The sequence below is a fragment of the Phacochoerus africanus genome, chromosome 2, assembly GCF_016906955.1.
Source record: "Phacochoerus africanus isolate WHEZ1 chromosome 2, ROS_Pafr_v1, whole genome shotgun sequence".
NCBI lineage: Eukaryota > Metazoa > Chordata > Mammalia > Artiodactyla > Suidae > Phacochoerus > Phacochoerus africanus.
The window spans coordinates 224,696,888-224,720,288 of record NC_062545.1 but is presented as its reverse complement, the minus strand read 5'-3'; the positions used below and the strand labels follow the sequence as shown (position 1 = coordinate 224,720,288).

Here is a 23,401-nt window from a genome sequence, read left to right as displayed (position 1 = left end):
GTAAATGATGGCAGAGGACATGATGACAAATGATGAAATTGCATGGGGTTTCCTTATGGGGGGAGGGGTTTGGTGTTTATTTGGGGGAAGGGCAGCTTAAGGGGGTTATATAGGAGTGTGTGGTCTGTTACCTGCTTTTGTTGGGGATTAAGCCTTTTTCCAATTCATTTCCAATCCTCACAGCCAGCCAGTGGCCCAGCTTGCCATCATACAGTGTATCTACGACACGGAAGACCTCCCCCCTGGTAAAGGCCAGGCTCTGCGGAGTTTCCTTCTCACATTCAAAGTGGCTTCTTATAAAAAACGAATCCCCTCTGCCACAAGCCAGGATGTCTCTGTACACTAAAAGACAAAAGCATCATTGCACACTGCATTCAGTTTGGCCTGAGCTCTTTTCTGGAAGAGTTATCAGCTCCTCCGAATCTCTGATTACCATCTGCACCTTTTCTTCAAACAGGGAACTTAGTGCACTGGCCCCATGAGAAGCACAGCTTAAACAGGAAGAAGGGCAAGTAGCTAAATTCAAGAGTTGCTGTGATGGTTAATTTTACGTGTCCACCTGACTAGGCCATCAGGTGCCAAGGTATTTGGTCAAACCTGATTCTAAGTGTGTCTGTGAGGGTGTTTCTGGTAATTTTAGTATTTATCTCTGAGTTGACTGAGTGAAGCAGACTGGCCTCCCTGATATGGGTGGGCCTCAGCCAGTCAGCAGAAGGGCTGAATAGAACAAAAAGGTGAACCCTCCCCCTGGCTAAGAGAAAATGAATCTTCCTTTCAAAGTGGGCCATCAGCTTTTTTCTTGCCGCAGACTCTAATAGATACACTGGCTCTTCCTGGATCTTGAGCCTGCCAGCAGCAGCACTTTTACTCCAATATCAGGCAGCTAGTGAAATTTTTTCAGTGGGGGCATAGAACACATTTCTATAGAAAGTTAAATGATACCCCAAGTTTTTCCATATACTGTGACCCAGAGATGAGGTGTCAAGATCTACTTCAATTTTTAATTTTTTTTAATTAATTTTTTTTTTACTTCAATTTTTTAATTATAGACTTGCCTATTCTGGTACCAAATTACCTCCCTCTCCAACCCCGACTGAACTAATGACCAAACTTGCTCACCATCAGCTCGGCTCTGAGCTAAAATGGTCACCATTTCACCTTTGGGGATTTCTAACAGGTAGAGAACAGCATCTTCCCGAACCAGCCCTCTGAAATCCTGTGTATTCACCTGATGGGAGAGGCAAACAGAAAAAATGAAACAGCAAAAAATAAGTTATTTTTAAAAAGGTGCCACTTGAGCTTTTTTTCTGTTTGGTTCCATGAGGGCCTGGTCAGAGCAAACCTCAGATGTACAGAAGTCCTTACAGACCTACTCAGACCTTCCCAGCACACTACTATGGGCCTGCCCTATGTGGGCACCAGCACATCCACCCGCCTACCCACACTGCCAACTACCCTTAGGGATATGCCATTCCACTAAGGACCAGATTCGATTTTCTGTGGTTGTGTCTGTCTCCCTCTCTTCTTTGAGTCTTCTATATAGGTGGCCAGGGAGGTCATGTGCAATTATGAATCAGATAACTATAATGCAGTAAGGAGTGGTGGGGTCTGTGGCAAATGAGTACGCCGGCCCAGCTAAAGGCATTAACACTTTTTGACCTGGTTCAAATAAAAGCCTGAAAATAAAGGGGACCAAACCCACCTTTGTCTTATAGTTTCTTTCACCTGATAAAGAGCATTAGCCTTATATGGCAGACCATTGACCTAATATATAGGCTTATACACATAAGCTTCTGAAACATAATGGGCAAGAAGCCTACATTTATCCCCCAATGACTAAATAGGGTATATTTTAAATAGCTTTTGGAAGACAAGTTCAAGAGCAAGTAAAATTAAAAAGTGGCCCAAAGAAAAAAGATACTTTGACTTCTTTGTTCTGTACCTTTAAAACCATTTTAAAACAGATTACATATAAATAAAAAACAAAAGTTACAGTATCTAATATTTATTTATTTGGTCTTTTTGTCTTATTAGGGCTGCACCCGCAGCATATGGAGGTTCCCAGGCTAGGGGTCCACTCGGAAGTACAGCTGCCAGCCTACGCCAGAGCCACAGCAACCCCAAAGCTGAGCCACATCTATGACATATACCATAGCTCACGGCAACGCTGGATCCTTAACCCACCGAGCAAGGCCAGGGATAGAACCCGCAACCTCATAGTCGGATTCGTTTCTGCTGTGCCACAACGGGAACTTCCATCTAATATTTTAATAATGTATTTACAGAAGTGAAGATACAGATTCCTATGAAATATTTTCTTCAATCATAAGATGTGTAGAATTCTTTAATCACAGGGTAATGCCTTACTACTGAAAAAAAAAATCATTAACTAAGCTTAATTTAATTAAACTTTGGATTTAGGATTAAGTGAAATAAATATTAGACTAAAATTTACCTGGCATTTTTAAAACAGCAATTTACTAAATCAATGGTGTTAACTTTTCCTTTGAAACAATATTTAGCATTTAAGACAGCTCGCTCCCATCTCTCTGTTCTCAAATTAGGGATATTTGCACTTTGGTACCTAATCCTTTCTTGCATGCCATCTGCAGATCTAGATCTGTGTCTATTTATGGCCACATGGATGTTTTTATAGGCATGGTACAAACTTGTATGTTTACTTAAATAAGACAAGGTCACGGGCATGGAGGAAGACCCTGGAGGTCTCTGTCCATGCTTATGGCCACTTGAGACTGACTTTCCATCAAGCCCAAATCTATGATGTTCAAATGGTAGCTACATTTTTAAAATCCACATGGTTAACAACTAAACTTAGAGGAATTTGTTCTCTTTTTTTCTCTTTTCCTTCACCTAAGAGTTTCTGAAAAATAAATGGCATACCAGGTAAAAAAATAAGCAAGGATCTGGGTAAGGCAAGCCCTAAAACATGTGTATTTCTGTTATTTAGAAGGCACATATTCTACCACAGCACACTCATGTTTTTGTCCCACATGTCAAGCTGTCGCCTTCATGTATTTATTTTTTTGTCTTTTTAGGGCCACACCCACAACATATGGAGGTTCCCAAACTAGGAGTCCAATCAGAGCTGTAGCCGCCAGCCTACACAACAGCCACAGGGACGCGGGATCTGAGCCACGTCTGCAACCTACACCACAGCTCACAGCAACACTGGATCCTTAACCCACTGAGTGAGGCCAGGGATTGAACCCGCATCCTCTTGGGTGCTAGTCGGGTTTGTTAATCGCTGAGCAACAAGGGGAACTCCGAGTTCAACAAGGAAAACTCCAAGTTCAACAAGGAGGAGCTGCACTTAAAAAAAACTGGCAACAAAAAATTATTTTATCAGGTACAATGTACCCTGATATATTCAATTTGACTATGAAAAGGAATGGTGAAATAAATTACAGGAAAAAAGGCCAGGGCAGCACTTTGATACTTGAAGGTTAGGTTGAAAGACCCTCTCTAATAAATACCCTCTTTTATTATCTATTTGGTAGTCTCCAGGGTCTAGCTGTGTGTACTATGAGCCTGAAGAGGATTCTGTGTCAGCTACACTATAACTGTGTAACCACTTCTCTGTGACAGTAGGGGAGCGTAATCTTTTCCACCCCTTTGTAGAACTGAGGGTTCGATAGTTAACAGAAAATCTATTCGCCCCTAAGAATGAAGCCCATCTACTACCTGACCTCCAGATGAGGCAGTGCAAAAGAAGGTGGTTCCTACAGCTTCCTTCTTGTCGACAGAGTGACAACAGGAAAGAAGACACTTTCTTAAAGAGACAGAGCTGCATACCATGACTCTGACCCATGGAAGTGACTCTCCCTATCTTTAATGACTTAGAGGAGTCTCAAGCCCCTGAGTGAACTTACTGGGGGTTTTTTTTGTTTTGTTTTTAGGGACATTCAAAAATCTACCTTCACCTGCTCCATGAAATCTGAACCACTGCCATGAGGCCAAGAAGGAAAAGGACCATTTCTTTTCACACCCGGCTGCCTACTTCCTGAGGAATTCTGCTTTTCTTCCCGCTCCTCTGAGACCAGAGGTTCTTACCAGACCCCCAAAGTAACTCATACAGAAGAAATGCAAGTTTATAGAAGCAGAAATTCCAGGGAAGATAATCCCCTAGCATTCTATATTTTTATAGTTATGAGGTACTTAGCATTTGTGACATTAATTCTGAAGTCAATGGAAAATACATGATATGTGCATCATAAAATGTCAGTTGGGTTGGTAACCATTTTTTTAAATCAGTAGATTACACAAACATATATATAGTAACTTTAAAAGTACCAATGTTTAGTGAGTTCCCTTGTGACCCAGCAGGTTAGGAGCCGGCATTCTGAGGTTGCTGCAGTGGCATGGGTTTGATCCCTGGCCCAGAAACTTCCATATGCTAGGGGTGCAGCCAAATAAAAAAAAAAATACCAATATTTGATTAACCAGGGATTCCCCTGCCTGGTCAATTTTAGATGTAAGTAACACACTGAGTGGCAGCCAAGTCCTTATTCTCCAATGGGAAAAAGAGCAGACATTGAACTTCCTACTCTGTGCAAGAACTCTGGTGGGTACCTTGCAAGTATCACCTGTTCTAATTTTCCCAGGGTCCTGTGAGGCGGGTATGCTTATCCCCATTGGACAGATCCAGAAACCCGAGTCTCAGAGTTGGAGTCAGGGCTACAGACTAACATGAGGCTGGGACAGGATTCAAATCAGATGATCTGATGCCAACACCCACCTTTGCTCAATTACATCACATGGCTTGAAGAGATGTAATGAGGCAGGGGAATCAACTAAAAACCAGACATTGGCAAGATCTTTTGAAAGATCTTCCATGTAGGCCTTTAGTCAAAGTCTCAATTTTGTAGTTAATCAAACTAATTAAAATCTGTGCAAAGGTCTAGAAACTATTAAATTCCCACAGAGGGAGGGATGAGTTTTAGATCCCAGAACCAAGGAGACAAGGCCCATTTGAAGGAAACAGAGACTTTATGTTCAGCAGCGACACAAGCTGGGCCACTTCCCCCACCCTTATGTAAGAAAGAACCTCCAGGAAACCCCTCTTTTTCCCAGTAACATCTAGAAACAGGGCTGGGATTTCTTACCTTCAGAATCTGGTCCCCTTCTTGAAGACCTTCCTGCTCTGCCGAGGTACCCTCTTGAATGCCAGCCACAAATATTCCGACGTCATTGCCACCGGCCAACCGGAGGCCCACGCTATCTCCCTTCTTGAACCTGACCATTTTAGTATTGGGACTGCAGGGGAGTCCATTTCAGGAAAAAAAAAAAGGGGGGGGGGGAGATTTTTAAAATTTTGGTAAAGGAGAACCAACAGTAGCAGTGAGAAATTAAATTTTTTCTATCTATAAAGTGATCTACCCTTTAAAAAAGTTCTCATTGGGAATTCCTATTGTGGCTCAGCAGTAACGAACCCGACTAGTATCCAGGAGGATGTGGGTTTGATCCCTGGCCTCACTCAGTGGGTTAAGGATCCAGCATTGCCATGGCTGTGGTGTAGGTTGGCAGCTGCAGCTCTGATTTGACCCCTAGCCTGGGAACTTTCATATGCTGCAGGTGCAGCCCTAAAAAGAACAACAACAACAAAACAACTCATTTTTCTACTATAAACTATAATTTTATCTTCCTTGGGGCTGTGAGATGAGTATCAATAGGCCACTTTACCAGTGAAGAATAGAAATAGAGAATGTTTAAGTAAACTCATTCAAGATTAGAAAGTAAATAAAGGCAGGAATAGGGCAAAAATCAAGTCCGTCTTGACTCCTACTTCAGGATTCTTCCAAGGGAAAGACTGCTGTCCCCACAAGCTTCTTGTCAAATGGACCCAGCCTGGGTCCAGGGAAGCTGCTCTTGATCACCAAGGAACCAGGGGTTCCCCTGTTAGTGCAGAGCACTGTATCACTTCTCCCGGCCTCCACCTGTCACTACAGCCCCCTCAGAAGCACACTGCTGAAGCACTACTTGACCCATCTGGGAGTTCTTGATCTGGCAAAACTCAAATACTCAGAAAACATCTGGAACACAAGCCAGGTAAGCAGACAATTGGAGTTAACACCACAAAGGTCACTCACTTTCACTTTTGACTCTTCCTACAAGTGACTTCTCTCCTCATAACCACCACCCATAGAGGTTGGTTAAAAGCAGATGACTGCATGCAAAATCACCATCTGTAGTTTAAGAACACCATTCTTCCAGATTTCAGTTAAAGAGATAGAGCTGTGTGGATGAAGAAAGGGGGAAAGCAAGACAAACTCGAATGCATACCCATATATTGCTAAATCCTCAGGACTCGGACGAAGAACGTTTCTTGGGGCTGGTTTTGGAGGAGGAGCTGAGGATTAAAAAACATCATTACTAACCTGAACTATTAAGTTTGGTTGTCTCAAAGTATAAAGATAACAAAATCCACCAAAAATTCAAGTCTGCATCTTATGCTACATTTGTGTCATCACATCAAACAACAAAGATAAGCCTTTAAAAGTAAAATTTAATTTTGAGGCATTAGCAGGTGTCAATGGTTTCTCAAAAGAAGCGAGACATAAACCTTTAAAATTCGAAGTGCATAATCACATTTATACGCAGCAGCAATTTAAAAAAATAATTTAAAAAACCATGAATATCTGGAATCTAATATATGGCACAAATGAAACTTTCCACAAAAAAGAAAATCATGGACTTGGAGAAGAGACTTGTGGTTACCAAGGGGGAGGGGGAAGGAGTGGGATGGACTGGGAGCTTGGGGTTAATAGATGCAAACTATTGCCTTTGGAATGGATTAACAATGAGATCCTGCTGTGTAGTGCTGGGAACTATGTCTAGTCACTTATGATGGAGCATGATAATGTGAGAAAAAGAATGTGTACTTGTATGTGTAACTGGGTCACCATGCTGTACAGTAGGAAAAAAAAATTATATTGGGGAAATAACAACAACAAAAAAACCAGATGATGATGCTATTCTCTTCCATGGATAAATATTTATACATTTATGAGACTGTCACACTGCAGGCTGTGCTAAAAGGGCAGATTATTTCTACATTTCCATCATGATGACAATTCTATGGGGGTAGAGGTAGGAAATGGGGTTGAGATCGGAGATGGGAGATAACACGACTTCAACTAATCAAACTTGACAAAATGTGACCATGACATAATTAGAAATATGCATTCAGTCCTTGCTCCCCAGCTCCCGACGCAGAGCTTCTAAAAGCCCTATCATTTCTGGAGTGATAGGGGTGCCAGGAGCATCTTTGGCTCTCATGTTTGGTCTCTGACCCCAGTCCTTTGGAATTTCCTGGGTGACAGGAGTGTCCTTTGTTCTAAAAAGATGACTCCTAGCAGACTCCCAGATAGCCTCATGATGGGGCCAGTCACCGGGATAAGGAAGCCATGCACACGACAAAGCCTCCATAAACTAGGGGGTTCGGACTGCTTCAGGGTCAGTGAAAATACTGAGATGTTGGGAGAGTGACATGCCTGGAGAGAGCAGGAAAGCTTGTCTTCCCTTTAGCTGTTCCTAAATTGTATTTTTTATTAAAAATAATAATAACAGTAATAGTGAGAAAAGAAATTTCCTGAGTTCTAGCAAATTATCAAATGCTGGGAGGGGCTGATAAGAACGCCCTGTTGAGAGCTGGTTGGTCAGAAGTGAAGGCAGCAACTTGTGACTCGTGTCTGCGGTGGGGCATCCTGTAAGCCCCAGCTTGAACCTGGGGGATCTGCTCGGACTCGGGCAGTCAGTATGAGAATTGACCTGAATTGTAAGACACCCAGTTGGTGTGTAGAGAAATTGAGAACTGGTAGTTGGGGGCAGAACAAAACTCACACAATTGCTGTCCGAAGTATTGTGAGCAGAAAGTTTAGGTGGGGGTCGGGGATGGGAGGCAGAAGAACCATGACTAATAAAACATCACAAAAGGTGACCAACATGTTGCCACATAGAAGGGCTATTATTCTTTATATCATTTCAATGTTAAATAAGATAGAAGTACCTCTTCCACATAGAAGAACAATTTTTTAATAATTTCTCTTGGAGTTCCTGTCATGACCGAACAGTTAACGAACCTGACTAGTATCCATGAGGACATGAGTTTAGTCCCTGCCATTGCTCAGTGGGCTAGGGATCCAGCAATCCAGTGAGCTGTGGTATAGGTGGCAGACATGGCTCGGATCCTGCTTTGCTGTGACTGTGGTGTAGGCCAGCGGCTGCAACTCCGATTGGACCCCTAGCCTAGGAACCTCCATATGCCGTGGGTGTGGCCCTAAAAAGACAACAACAAAACAACAATAACTAATATTAATATTATTGTATTATTAATAATATAATGTTACTATAATAATATATTATATAATATTTATATGCATAATTATACAATTACACATTATATAATATTATACTATAATATATAATACAATAGTAATATCTAATATTATCTAATATTATTATATTATTATTTCTTTCCTTCCAGCCACCCTCTGGAATTACCAAGCACACACACCTGAACACGATTGTTTAAAAGACACCTCACCTGGGGCTTCCTCTTGATATCTGGGTTCTTTGCTGGGCTCAGTGCTGACCGCGGCTGCAATATCCCCAGTGGACTTAAAGGGAGTGGGTGTGGCGCCCATCCTGGACCATCTGCTCTGCATGTCCTCTCTTGAACTTAAGCACACGTCATGTTAATGTCTCATCATGTGACAGATTTGCAAATATGTGTGTGTGTACACCACAGGAACGCGTGCAAGGGAAAATACACATCATCTTACTTTGGCCTTTCCTTCAGCTTCTCATTTGAGGAATGATAATCGTAATCAGAATACTGCTGCCGTCTCTCCTCTGGGGAAAATGATCGGTTCGACTCTATTTCTGAGATATCTGGTTTCAAAAATAAGAAAAGACTTTCAATAAAATATTAAAGACCTGTGCCGGAAGCTATTCTAGTCTCTGGGCAAAGAAACATGGGAAATGGAAGAGAGGCAGGCAGTAAATGTGCTATTAGTTTGACAGTCTTCTATTGGAAAAAAATAATCTGATCGTTTGAAAGGCAAGGCATTAATGAACAAAGAGGAATCCAAAATCAGAATTTTATGTTCCTCTTTCTTCAAACTTTCCATCAAAGCTGCCACTGACGAGTCAAAATCCAATGACAGGAATGCGTCTGTGTGTGTACCTCTTGGTATTTGGGTTCTTTGCTGGGCTCAGTTCATTTTTACCACATAAACCAGTGCTTCTCAAACTTTGCTGTGCATGCACATCACCTGGGATCTTGTTAGAATGTAATTGTGCAGGGTGGGGCCTGAGATTCTACAATTCTATCAAGACAGATGACACAATGCTGTCACATTTGAAATTATAAGGAAATAAAGGGAGTTCCCATCGTGGCTCAGTGGTTAACGAATCCGACTAGGAACCATGAGGTTGCAGGTTCGATCCGACTAGGAACCATGAGGTTGCAGGTTCGATCCCTGGCCTTGCTCAGGGGATTAAGGATCCAGTGTTGTCGTGAACTGTGGTGTAGGTCGCAGACGTGGCTCGGATCCTGTGTTGCTGTGGCTCTGGCATAGGTCGGCGGCTACAGCTCCAATCAGACCCCTAGCCTAGGAACCTCCATATGCTGCGGGAGCGGCCCTAGAAAAGGCAAAAAGACCAAAAAAAAAAAAAAAAGACAGACAGAGACAGCTTCCTCACTTCCAGCTAAGCTCACAGCCTCCCCTTCCATTACCTTCTACTTCCGAGTCGCTGTCATTCAATGAGGGGATGTTGATGAGCGTCTGCTTGCTGTCTCTCAGCACCACGAGCTGCAATTTTCCTCTGGACTTTTCTATCAGTTTTCGAGCATCCGTTAAGGACATGTTCTCAGTTACCGTTCCATTTATCTGTGCATTTATGAAGAACAGTAATGTTATAAGCGATATAACTATTCACAATGAAATAGAAAATTCTTGTTTTCCCCTTCTAAAAATTTAAGAGCTTTGCCCAACTATTCGAACAGACATGGGCTTCAGGACAACTGACTGAAAAAACATGAATTATCCCCACCACCTGCCTTTTTTTTTTTTTTTTTTTTGCTGCACCCACAGCATGTGAAAATTCTGGGCCTGGGATTGAACTCGTGCTACAACAGTGATGCGAGGCACAGCAAAGACCTGAGCCACTGTAGTGACAACGCTGGATTCTTAACCCACCGTACCACTAGGGAACTCCTGAATTATCCTTTAAATTAAATATAACCCTGCATGCCTCGGACCCAAACACAGGCTGTAATGTACTTAAGTTACTCTGCTAATTTATTTAACTTCCAAACTCAAGATGTTGGGCTTGGTTTACTACTGGAACCCTGACTGAAGAGGTTTACAGAAACTATTAAATATTCAGTATTCATATACCACTAACTTGCCCTCTCATCTTTCTTTAGAGAATAGGAGCTTAAACTCTAAATAAACAAGGAAGAAAGTTGCTGTTGAGTTTTTTTTTTTTTTTTAACTGCCATTACGCTATCACAAATCTCCAAGTCTGGTTTTCCTGATAAAAAGGATCTCTCTGCCACACTTCTGGCTTTGTCTCACTGTTGGTTCCCATCTCAACCAAGTGTCACTGTGTTGGCACTTGAATGTGGAAATGCAGACCCTGTGAGCGTGAACCCTTGTCCGCCCACCTTGAGAATGATGTCTCCTTCGTGCAGGTTGCCATCTTTACTTGCCAGACCAGTTCTCGTCATTTCCTTTATGAAGATCTGACTCCCGAGCCGGAGACCATACTCTAGGAGACAAACACACAGACACACACATACTTCATCAACGTGTTCAGAAAACTGAGCCTGGCTTTTGGGACTATTTAAAAATAGTTGTTGGGTTCCCTGGTGGCCTAGGGGTTAGGATTCAATGCTTTTACTGTGGGAGCACAGGTTCAATTCCTGGTCTAGGAACTGAGATCCCACATTACGCCACTGCTTGGCATGCTGCCACCAAAAGATAAAACAAACAAACACACAAACAAAACAAAAAACAAAAAAATATTAAAGGTTTAAAAAAATATTTATGAAAATTTAATTTTGCATGTGAGACAGTCTGCAAGGCTACTGGCCTGGACTCATCAAAATAAAAAAAAAGAGGCAGAAGAACTCTTTTATATTAAGAGACATAAAAATCAAATGCAATGCATGAAACTTCACAAGACCCTTGACACAATGTGGAGTCAAGGTAGGGAGTAGGGATGGATTACTCATTTTGGTGCAGCCTCAAAATGAACTGCACTCGAATATATTACAAGGCATACTAATGCTAATTTTTTCAAGAGTGATAATAGCATAATGGTTATGTAGGAGAATGTTCTTATCCTCAGAAGATACCTGCTGAAATATTTAGGGGTAAAGGATCATGCTGCCTACGATTTACTTTCAAGTGGTTCCAAAAAAACCATTGTGAGACAGAGAAAGGAGGTAGGGCAGGAAGAGGGAGAAGGAGAAAGGGGAAAAAAGGAGAAAGAAAACAAATGTGGCAAAATGTCAACAACTGGTAAAACTAGGTGAAGGCTATGAGCATTTGCCACAAAATTGACACTTTTCAAAACAAAATGTTGGGGAGAACAACAATTCGCTGTATCTTAATCAGCATGTTCTACTGACAATGCAGTTGCCTACAGAAGCACCACAAATAGCATGCCCTCCATCTGTAACAATTTAGACTGTGTGAGGTTTGGCACTGAAAAAAACTTCCGTGTATGAAAAAATGGGGAAAAATAAGCCAGCAAAGCAACAAATATTTAACCAAAGCTAGCACAGCTCAAGGGGGTTTATAAGACTTTGAATTGCTCTCAAAAGAAAAACCACTATATTTGCTAAGTATTATAAAATATTTTAAATGCTTTCAGGCCATTCTAATTTTAATTATTAAAGTTGTAAAAAATACATATTTTTCAGGATGAATTTCGGTTACTTCAGGAAGCCACCTAAACCTAGCAGGTTTTAAAAGAAGCACATTCAAAGTTTATTATTATGGTTATGGATACAAAATCTCATTTCAAAACAAAGTAGCTTTCTGCTACTAAGAGAGTTAGGAAATATAGTGACTTAGAGTAAGTTAGCATCATCAGATCCTACCACAAAAACAACAGTGTTTTCCTTTCTTTTAGGGAGCTGACACTCAAGAAAGAATAAGGGTAAGACAGATAACATTTTCTTTCAAGGATGGCAATTTCTTTCTGGTTAAACTGCCTCATAGCCCAGGACAGAAGGCTGAGACAAACTTGAGCAGTGACCTTTTTTTTCCCGCATGTCAACAATTCCTCTATCCTCTTAAAAACTGCACTCTTCATGTAAAATTGCAAATAGGTTGCTACTGGTGTATTTGTAGTCATCTCTTAAACGAAAAAAAAATTTAAAAATCAGCTAACCATCTTCTAAGATTTTTACCAGCAAGGCTATCTGACACCCATGAAATATGTAAAACCTGACCATGTGAATGGATCATATTTTTCTTAATCAAATGTAGATAGGTCTTGCCTACAGCCAGATATTTTTAAAAATGAATTCTCATGTAACTCTAGCCAGTGACAGCTAAATTGTCATGTAATCATAGCAAAAGGTGGCTAAAAAATATTTTAAAAAGTGGAACTTTGGGGGAAAAAACCCTGAATTCTAGGCTGGAAGAACAAAATGGCCCAGAAGAGTAAAATGCTGTATCAGGAAAGGGGTGTGAGCCCCATTTTTTCCTTGACAGTAGTACTACTAAGACCAGCTATGACTTGGGCAGTTTCTTAGGACAGACTTTTTTTTTTTTCCCTTATTTTTAGGGCTGCACTTGCAGCACGTGGAGGTTCCCAGGCTAGGGGTTGAATTGGAGCTATAGCCACCGGCCTACACCACAGCCACAGCAACATGGGATCCAAGTCGAGACTGCAACTTACACCACAGCTCATTACAACACCGGATCCTTAACCCACTGAGCAAGGCCAGGGATCGAACCCTCATCCTCATGGATGCTAGTCAGGTTCGTTAACTGCTGAGCCACAATAGGAACTCCTCAATACCCTTTCATTATCCAGTATTTCAATAAGTACCCAGTTCTATAACTCACCTCTTTATGCTCTATAGAAGAACTAAAGCAAACAAACCCTCTCATCTGACAGACTATTTCAAATGCAAATTCCCAACCTAAAAAGCATGAAGTCTTTCATTTTGGATTCTTGAGTAATCTTTACTTTTTCCTCCTTCAAGGAGAACAATTAGTGAACAAAAGGAGATAAAAGATATGTTACAAGGAATTCAAAAAGTTGGAAGCCAAGAATCAATGCAAGGAATACCTCAACCCTGGGCTCTAAATCGCTCCGTATATACCTATTTATTTCCTATCCTCTATTTCCAAGAGGTGAAGTTTGAGTTCCAATTCTACCCCTTATTTATTGGCTTCAAGATGTGGGCAAGTCGCCTCCCTTCTCTAAGTTCTGGAATCCTCACCTACACTGCAGGTGCCACTAGCTTCCCCGGCTGCCACACGGGGCATGTGAATGTGGATGTGATTAAGTGTTTGCAAGTGCTCCGGACATGCAACACAGGATGGACAGACTGGGCCAGAGCCTGACTCATCGGTGGGCATACCACAAACTTCTCTGCACCTTAGTATTCCCACCTGTAACACAGGAGTGAAGTCTCCTACCAACTACACAGGCTTCTGATGAGGATCAAATACCAGCATTTAGTCCAGAGAGGACCTGGCATGGGCTGGAGTATTGTCCTCCCCTGGGGTTTCAGCAGCTTATACTGTACTAGATTCATCAGGAAAGCTTGTTAACACAGAGATTCCAGGGGCCACCCTAGTGTTTCTGATTTGGGGGGGGGGTGGGAGTGGGGCTAGGCTGTAGCCTGAGAACCTGCATTTCTAACAAGTGTCCAGACGATACTCAGACCGCTCTGAGAACACTGGCCTATCAGTTTTAAAGACAAAATTCTGCAGACTGGCTCAGCCACTGGTGATACAACTTTGTGCAAGTCAATGAACTTTTCTGTGCCTCAAGTTTCCTTAACTATGAAATGAAGATTGGAGTAACTCCCACATGAGGCAGTGGTGAGAATGAAATGAGTTAATCTGTGCAAAGCATTTCATTCCGTCATCTCTTGGCACATAGCAGGTGCCACATAAGAGTTAGCTGTTGTTATGGTTTACAGCTTTTCTTCATTAAGCATGACTACCTTCATTCGCTTTGCTTTTCATCAGAAGGACCCCGATGGGCCTATCTGAGTCCAGCTGGTCTGGCCGCCCTTGCAGCTCTGGGCTGGGGCTGCGGGAGTGGAGGTGCTCACGGCTGCGGCTCCGGGACGCGGCGTACCGGGCATCGGGCTGAGCCCTGCGGCCGTACTCCTCCTCTGGGCTGTAGGCGCGATCGTAAGTCGGGTCAATGCTCCGGCCGCGGCTGCTCTCCCGGGCTCGCCCATAGTCGTCATGGTCCAGGCCTCTCTCTAAGCTGCGGCCGCGACTGCGCTCGCGAGCTCGCCCGTAGTCGTCATGGTCTAGGCCCCGCTCCAGGCTCCGGCCACGGCTGCGGTCCCGCTCTCGGCTGCGTTCACGTTCGTGGGGACGGCCCCTCTCTGGGCTGTCCTCCCAGCTGTGGCTGCGCCCTCCGCGGCTGCTGGGCCGGCTTCTCTCGCTGTACCCACTGCGCGCGCTTCTGCCATCAAACTCATCCATCACTTCGAAAGCCCGGTCATCCTCGTGGATAAGAGGGCTGCCCTGCACCGGAGCCAGCTGGACCTTCCGGGGCCTCTTGACTACCTGTCACCAAACAGCGGGGATGCAATACAATCACAACCAAACAGAGAGAATGCAGTGGTGAAGGTTCTCCTTCCAGTAAAACTGCCTGTCCCCACCCAGTCACTAAGGCTTGGGTTCCTCACCTGGGAAACAGGGACAATAAATGCCCCAAGGGCTTGAGAATAAAATAAGGCAATGAGTTTAATGCTCTCAGCACAGTGCCTCCAAAATCTGCTTCTACTCAGACTGTGTAAAGTACCAAGAGGCTTTAAATCACTCATTTACAAAAATGAAAATCCAGAAAATGAGACATTCTGTAAACAACTGCCTAGGTTCATCCCAAAGTCAATGTCATTAAAAAGAGGGGGGGGCAGATAGAGGAAAGAGTGACTCTCCTAGATTAAAAGGAACGAAAGAGATAAGGATCAAATGTGATGAGTGGCCTTTGACTGGATCCTAGATGGGGAAGAAAAATGGTCTATCAAAGTCATCTTAGGACATGGACTGTATATTAAATGTAGTTATTATTCATTTTCTTACATAGGATAATAATAATAGTTACATGGAAGAATGTCCTTATTTAAGAGACTTGCTAGTAAGAATGACTGAACTGTTGTGTCTGTAATTTCCCCTCAAACGGTTCACTAAAAATACGTCTTTATAAGCATACATAGGGAAAAAAATAAATGAATATGGCAGAATATTAGCAATGCAAAAGATATATGTGTTGATTATACTTAGCTTTGAACTTTTCTTTTGTTTGAAAATTTTCATAATATAAAATTGAAAAAAAAAATTAAATACCACATACCCAATGCATCTACCTAGGACTGCCCCTAACATGCTGTGTTCCAGTTCTGGCTTAGCACATCCTCTTGCCCCACTAGAGTAAACACTACTTGCTGCTCAGACCTGCTTTAGAGCCAAGTGTCTTCCGGCCCACAGCTGATTTTCAACTAATGTTTGCTGAATGAATGAGTGAGCCAATAAGTGAAGGAATGCTACAGACTGCCAATATCTCCTAAGAAACACAAGTTTATAAAGATACAGCAGATCCTGTGTGAGCCTTTACCAATGAGTTTCTGAGCTCTTAATTTATTTTTCAAATTAATGCTGTCTGATCATTGTTCTTTTTTTTATTTGCTTTTTAGGGCCGCACTTGCTGCATAGGGAAGTTCCCAGGCGAGGGGTTGAATTGGAGCTATAGCTGTCGGCCTATACCACAGCCACAGCAACTTGGGATCTGAGCTGAGTCTGTGACCTACACCAAAGCTCATGGCAATGCCAGATCCCTAACCCACTGAATCCGCATTCTCATGGATCCTAGTTGGGTTCGTTAACCACTGAGCCACGACGGGAACTTGATCTTGTTAATTCTCTTAGGAAATAACTGTCTAATCTGGCTCTTGAGGCAAATTCACTCACATAAAAGAAGTATTGGTCTTAAGAAGTTAGGAGAGGATGAGGAGAAGGCAGGGAGGGATAACTTACACATCACCCTTAATATCACCCTCCCTAAGTACCGAAAATACAGAGGCAGTGGCCCCTAGCGTGTGTAACTCTGTCCAGTGCTTAAGAGCAAGTGGTGATTTTCTTCTGGGCATAAAAACAGTGCTACTGGAGTTCCCGCTGTGGCTCAGCAGTAACGATCCTGACTAGTAACTATGAGGATGCAGGTGCATCCCTGGCCTCGATCAGTAGGTGAAGGATGGCATTGTTGTGGCTGTGGTGTAGGCTGGCAGCTACAGCTCCAACTGGACCCCTAGGCTGGGAACTTCCATATGCCATGGGTGTGGCCCTAAAAAGACACAAACAAAACAAACAAACAAACAAAAAAATGGTGCTACTGAGGCGAGCTGAGAACAAACCCAGAACGCACAATGGCAGCGATCTTCCCACTTTTTCTCAACTGCTGAACGGCAAAGGAATGGAGCACATCCTCCATGGGGGTGCCGTTAACCATGACCACCCGATCATTTTCTCTGCAGACAAAACAGAAAAACGGAATGTGAAAAACTCCCATCCAATCAACTGTGAACCGCTTATTTGGGAACAAATAATAGCAGCAGATGGACCTCAGTGTCTGATGATTCCTGAGGCTTTATCTGTCAACTCTGTCTGAGCTCTTCTGAGGAAGGCACCCAGTTGCTGCTCAGCCCACTCTGGACAGTGTCCTCTGGAAACAACCTGGGCTCCCTCCAGGAGGCAGTGGACAGTAGTGAGGTCTGAGCACAAATGGAACTTGTGCATTGAGCCCTCCCCACCCACTGTACGGGTAGGCATTGAGGGTGCTTCAGCACATTTGCAAATCCCCCCTAAGGAAGTGGACATACACTTGTGTTACGGAGAGGAAAAAGTTAGAAGCTCACTTCAGAGTCTTCAGGGAATTTTAAGGTCTTAGAACCCTAACTCTGATCTTCTCTCATCCCACAAATCATGCAAAAATTCTGCTTTGCTCTCTGTAGGAAAGACTACTAACGTTGAGAGGACCACTGAGACTTGAAATGCCAAAAGCACCTACCTAAACTTTGGAGCTATCTGGCCAAGGCAGCTGTATGACTATCTTTTAGATTTCGCCCTGAGCAATTATCCTGAGGGGATGCAAAGATGCATCTTTTCAAATGGCGTTCTCCCTTCAGACCAGAAGACTGGCAGTTGGAAAACCTGGGTTTTTCAGGTAGTAAAAGTCCCCAATTTCCATATCCCTTTTACAAATAAGATAATCATTAAACCAGAGAATCCTCATTCTTTACTGGGGAGTGTGGGGAGGCGGCTGCCTCTGTAGCATGGGGGAGTTCCTGGGCCAAGGGTTGAAACTGTGCCACAGCAGTAACCAGAGCCACAGCAGTGACAATGCCAGACCCCTAACACACTGAGCCACCAGGGAACTCCAAGAATCCTCATTTTTTTTTTTTTTTTAAATGGCTGCACCCATGGCATATGGAAATCCCCAGGCCAGGGATTAAATCCAAGCCACTGCTGCAACCTACACTGCATCTTTGGCAACGCTGGATTCTTTACCACACTTCACTAGGCTGGTATCGAACCTACACCTCTGCAGCAACCTGAGCCACTGCAGGCAGATTCTTAACCCACTGTTCCACAGCAGGAACTCCAAGAATCCTCATTCTTAATGAATAAAAATTAAAATAAATATAGATGGTATGGGTAGGCATTGAGGGGAAAAAAAGCATGCCAATTTTATATTCCATGTTCCCAAATAATTCTTAAACCCAGGGATGACAGTTATGATAGGGAGCTATAAATTATAACTATCTTCCAATGGAAATGACTACTTTCCTTCACTTGAAATCTGGATGTTCCCAGAGATTTGGGGACTGTTAAAACATGGTGTGTTATGGTTTCAATTACTGCCTGAATACTTACACATATAATTTATATACAAATAGTAAGTGATTTATATACATACATATATATATATATACAAGTTCTTTTTCTCTTTTAATTTTAAAAGTGCACACCCCCAGAGTCCCCTGCCTAGGGCCAACCAGTGGGGGTGGCAGAGGTTGGGGGCGGGGAGAAAGGACACTCACTGAAGCAGCCCATCAGCAGGCCCACCCGGGAGCACGTCAGAAATGACGATCGATGTCTCCCCATTTTCAAAGTGGGGGTTGTCTCTGCCTCCGGATACTGCAATTCCAAATCCTCTCTTGGAATCCTGTTCAGTGGAGTTAAGAGAAAAATTAAAATAAAATCCTTCCATAAGTGGCTTTCAGGATTTATTATAAGCAGTCAATAAAATAAAGGTCAAAAAAATAACCAGAGACAGCTCAGGAACAGAGACCTTACAGAAACAAATGAGAAACAAAATAAAGCATCATCATGGTTAGCTGACAGGTTTATAAAGGGAAATTCCTTCTCCCAAAGAAACAGCCTCATCAAAGCTGGACAAGATTGATAGCACAGACCAGAGTTATCACTAGAAGCTGGCAGGGATTGGGAAATTACATCTTTTGTCCAAATAAGGAAGTGCTATTGGAATCACCAATTGCACCTGTTCTCATATCCTGCCCTGAGCTGGAACAGCTTTAGTTACAACTGAATCTGTGCAAAAGCCGTATTTTTAAAGTATACCTTTAATTTCTAAGTTACAGAAGCTGGTAGCTTCACTTTAACACAGGGTGGAAAAAAAAGGAAAGAAATTTTAAAGATAAAATCCAAAGATAAACTTAGTTTTGAGACTTTATATAATCTGAAGATAAAATGAACTTATTTACAAAACAGAGACACAGACATAGAAAACAAACTATAGTTACCAAAGGAAACATGGGGTTGGGGGAGGGGACAAACTAGGAGGTTGAGACTAATATATACACACTCCTATAAATAAAATAATTACCCACGAGGACCTACTGTGTAGCACAGAGAACTATGCTCAATATTTTGTAATAACTGATCAGGGAAAAGAATCTGAAATAGAATATATATACCATATAATGTACATTTATATATATGTAAAACTGAATCACTGTCCTATACATCTGAAATGAACATTATACTGTAAATTAACTAAACTTCAATAAAAATTAAAAATAGGAGTTCCCGTCATGGCGCAGTGGTTAACGAATCCGACTAGGAACCATGAGGTTGCGGGTTCGGTCCCTGCCCTTGCTCAGTGGGTTAACGATCCGGCGTTGCCGTGAGCTGTGGTGTAGGTTGCAGACACGTCTTGGATCCTGCATTGCTGTGGCTCTGGCATAGGCCGGTGGCTACAACTCCGATTCAACCCCTAGCCTGGGAACCTCCATATGCCGCAGGAGAGGCCCAATAAATTGCAAAAAGACAAAAAAAAAATTAAAAATAAAGCATTCCATAGTTTTAAAAAAAATCTGAAGATAAACTTAGTTTTTGAGATCTTATGAGAGACCAAAGGATTGAAGTCTTTTCTAAAATGAAAACACAGATCAATTACATCCAAGATTAATCTAGCAATGTACAACAGTGAACCTGGATAATGCACAATCCTAATTCATTTCAGTGTTTAAAAAAGCTAAACTCAGAGTTCTCCATCATGGCTCAGTGGCGACAAATCTGACTAGGATCCATGAGGACACAGGTTCAATCCCTGGCTCAGTGGGTTAAGGATCCGGCGTTGCCATGAGCTGTGGTGTAGGTCGAAGACGTGACTCGGATCTCACATTGCTGTGGCAGTGGCTGGCACCTGCAGCTCTGATTTGACCCCTAAACTGGGAACCTCCATATCCAAGGGTGCAGCTCAAACAAACCAACAAAAACCAAAACCCAACCCAAAACCAAAAAATAAAACAAAACAAAAAATAAATTAAAACAAAAAAGCTAAACTCCTGGATTTCATCCAGATGACAGGGGTATATGTGACTATAACACTAAATATAGGTTTGATTACATAAAAATCTACTCAGAGAATAAAAGAAAAAGCTGCCATGACCACTTTCTGCATCATCCCGCCCCAGGAAAAGTTTCCAAGTGGGGCCCACTAGGCCAATTGATGACAATTAGCAACACCAAACAAGCTGGCTGTTGTCCATTAATCACATGGCTTTGAATTTGGCAGCACTATCACCTGGTACCTGGTTTTACGAAGAAGTAGCTCCATCCTCTATACCAGGCCTAAAATGTCTCTCACCATTGCCAATTTTGAGTCCAAACTTACAGAGTATGTGGTGGAAGAGAAGCAAGAAGAGTCGGAAGATGACAAGGGGTGAAAAATAAGACCTAAAGGGGGAAACCCCTCAACTGAAGAAACCACGATTACTGCCCCAGAGGTTTCCACATCTGGGCACTGATCTCTCTTTTTCTACCTGGACTGAGTCAATACATGTTTATTCAAGAAAGAACCAAATTTTCACTGAAGTCAAAGTATGAAGTTCGTGGTTCTGATGGTCAAAGGAAAACTCTCCCTTGGAGGAACTTACAATCGCTCAAAGAGGTGACAGAGACTGAAGGGATTCAAAGTAGGAATAAGAAACAAATGATGCTGACCAAGAGGGCTTGAGAGAATAAGGCTTTGGAATGACGAGCGCACTTCTCACACAAATCGCTTATGGACTCTTGGTGGCTGCACTTATTTTGAGTGGGACTTACACCTACACGCCTACCTTGAACTTTGCTGTCAGAATAAAAGGAACAGAGCTAATACTCATTAAGCAGTAACTGTGTGCTGGACTCGAAATACCAGGTCTTTGTATTACCTAATTTAATCAAGAGGGGAAATAACTTGTGAAATGACTTTTAAAATTAAGACATATACACTCATATGTGCTATTACTTCTATTCTTCAATCCCATGGGTGTGTGTGTTCAGCATCTCTTAATATAATCAGAACTGGACAAAGAATACAACCGATGTCTCCTGACTGCTCATCCAATGTTTTAAAACTTAGTTTGGATTTAAAACTCACTGAGGGGCTAACATGTGTTATAACCAAAATTACAAAAGTTGTAGAAGCCACTGCAATATTTTTAAACAGAACAGGTTATTTCCGACCCTCCCTTCCATTTCTCGTCTCTTTCTTCATAAACTATTCTACTTGGAGACAGGTAAATACATTAATTAACCTCTATAATTTTATATATTATACAGAACTTAGCCAAAAAATAACATGCAAATCCTTGTTAATTTAGCAACTGCATTTTGTAAAAATAAACAAGATCCATGATACATGTGTGTATATATGTCTGTGTGTGTATGTACACAATGGAATATTACTTAGCTATAAAAAAGAATGAAATAATGCCACTTGCAGCAACTTGGATGGACCCTGAGATGATCACACTAAGTGAAGAAAGTCAGAGAAAAAAAATACCGTGTGATGAGGAATCTAAAATATGGTACAAATGAACTTACTTCAAAACAGAAATAGACTCACAGGCATAGAAAACAAACTTATGGTTGGTTACCAAAGGGGAAAAGAGGGAGGGTTAAATTAGCTTGGGATTAGCAGGTACAAACTATATATATAAAATAAATAAACAGCAAGGTCCTACTGTATAGCACAGGGAAATATATTCAATTTCTTGTAACAGCATATAATGAAAAAGTGCATATATATATATATACACACACACACACTGTTATATATGTATATATATATAACTGAATCACTTTGCTATACACCTGAAACACTATAAATCAGCTCTACTTCAATTTTAAAAAGATCTGTGAGGGAGTTCCCATCATGGCTCAGTGATTAACGTGACTAGGAACCATGAGGTTGCAGGTTTGATCCCTGGCCTTGCTTAGTGGGTTAAGGATCTGGCGTTGCCATGAACTGTGGTGTGGGTTGCAGATGAGGCTCGGATTCCGAGTTGCTGTGGCTCTGGTGTAGGCTGGTGGCTATAGCTCCAATTAGACCCCTAGCCTGGGAACCTCCATATGCCACAGGAGCAGTCTTAGAAAAAGACACACACAAAAAATAAATAAATTTTAAAAATGTTTAAATAAAAAATAAAAAGATCTGTGATCTATAAACTCAAGAACACAACTGTAACAGATATGAACCATGCAGCACTCACCTTCTGTAGGGTCACAGTGTACTGTTCCCATATCAGTTCTTCCATGCCTGGAGCCTATTTTAAAAGAATCAAAACCAATTTGATTAAAACCACAAACATTTCAATGCTAAAAATAAACCTGTAACTCGAGATGTCTCAATAGAAATTCTAGTTCACACATTCCAAACATCAAAAAGAGTGGATTTTTTTAGGAACACTACAGTACTTATTTTCAAACACACGCTTCTCCTTAAATGAAATGGCTGTCTTGACAATACTAGAAAATTAGTAAAATGCAAAGTGAGAGATACATCCTAAAAGGAATGAAATATTAAATGTTAAGCATTTTTATTATCACCACTCCCAAACACTGTCATGATAAAAGCCCTTATCTAAAGTTTCAAACAGACATATTGTCATTCTTTAAAAAAATAAATAAATAAATAAATCATTCCCCCTTCTTCCTGTCAAAGTTGATCTCCTAGGCAAGTTTTATGCATTCTTTTTTTTTTTTTGTCTTTTGTCTTTTTGTTGTTGTTGTTGTTGTTGTTGCTATTTCTTGGGCCACTCCCGCGGCATATGGAGGTTCCCAGGCTAGGGGTTGAATCGGAGCTGTAGCCACCGGCCTACGCCAGAGCCACAGCAACGCGGGATCCGAGCCGCGTCTGCAACCTACACCACAGCTCACGGCAACACCGGATCGTTAACCCACTGAGCAAGGGCAGGGACCGAACCCGAAACCTCATGGTTCCTAGTCGGATTCGTTAACCACTGCACCACGACGGGAACTCCATGCATTCTTTATTTATTTATTTATTTATTTGTTTGTTTGTTTGTTTATTTATTGCTTTTTAGGGCCATACCCACAGCACATAGAAGTTCCCATGCCAGGAGTAGAATCAGAGCTATAGCTGCAGCCTATACTACAGCCATAACAACACCAGATCCAAGACATGTCTGTGATCTACACCACTGCTCACAGCAACACCAGATCCCTGACCCACTGAGCAAGGCCAGGGATCAAACCCAAGTCTTCGTGGATACTAGTCAGGTACGTTATTGCTGAACCATGGCAGGGACTCCTGTGCATTTTTTATATTTAAAGGAATCCTTGGCCTTATCACAAAG

General features: G+C 42.1%; 1 protein-coding gene across 3 annotated transcripts in view; it reads right to left on the bottom strand.

The window, feature by feature from the left end:
• TJP2 (tight junction protein 2) overlaps positions 1-23,401 on the bottom strand; it is a 105,270-nt gene that overhangs the window by 19,609 nt on the left and 62,260 nt on the right. For all 3 annotated transcript variants that reach the window (XM_047767746.1, XM_047767745.1, XM_047767744.1), the window contains exons 2-13: positions 22,295-22,348; positions 18,335-18,459; positions 16,660-16,762; positions 14,222-14,801; positions 10,691-10,794; positions 9,758-9,911; positions 8,802-8,910; positions 8,564-8,697; positions 6,301-6,367; positions 5,124-5,274; positions 1,120-1,228; positions 132-342 (exon numbers count right to left, since the gene is read on the bottom strand). In XM_047767746.1, coding sequence (XP_047623702.1) covers positions 132-342; positions 1,120-1,228; positions 5,124-5,274; positions 6,301-6,367; positions 8,564-8,697; positions 8,802-8,910; positions 9,758-9,911; positions 10,691-10,794; positions 14,222-14,801; positions 16,660-16,762; positions 18,335-18,459; positions 22,295-22,339 — 1,892 coding nt within the window. In that variant the 5' untranslated portion in view covers positions 22,340-22,348. The remainder of the gene's footprint in view (positions 1-131; positions 343-1,119; positions 1,229-5,123; positions 5,275-6,300; positions 6,368-8,563; positions 8,698-8,801; positions 8,911-9,757; positions 9,912-10,690; positions 10,795-14,221; positions 14,802-16,659; positions 16,763-18,334; positions 18,460-22,294; positions 22,349-23,401) is intronic.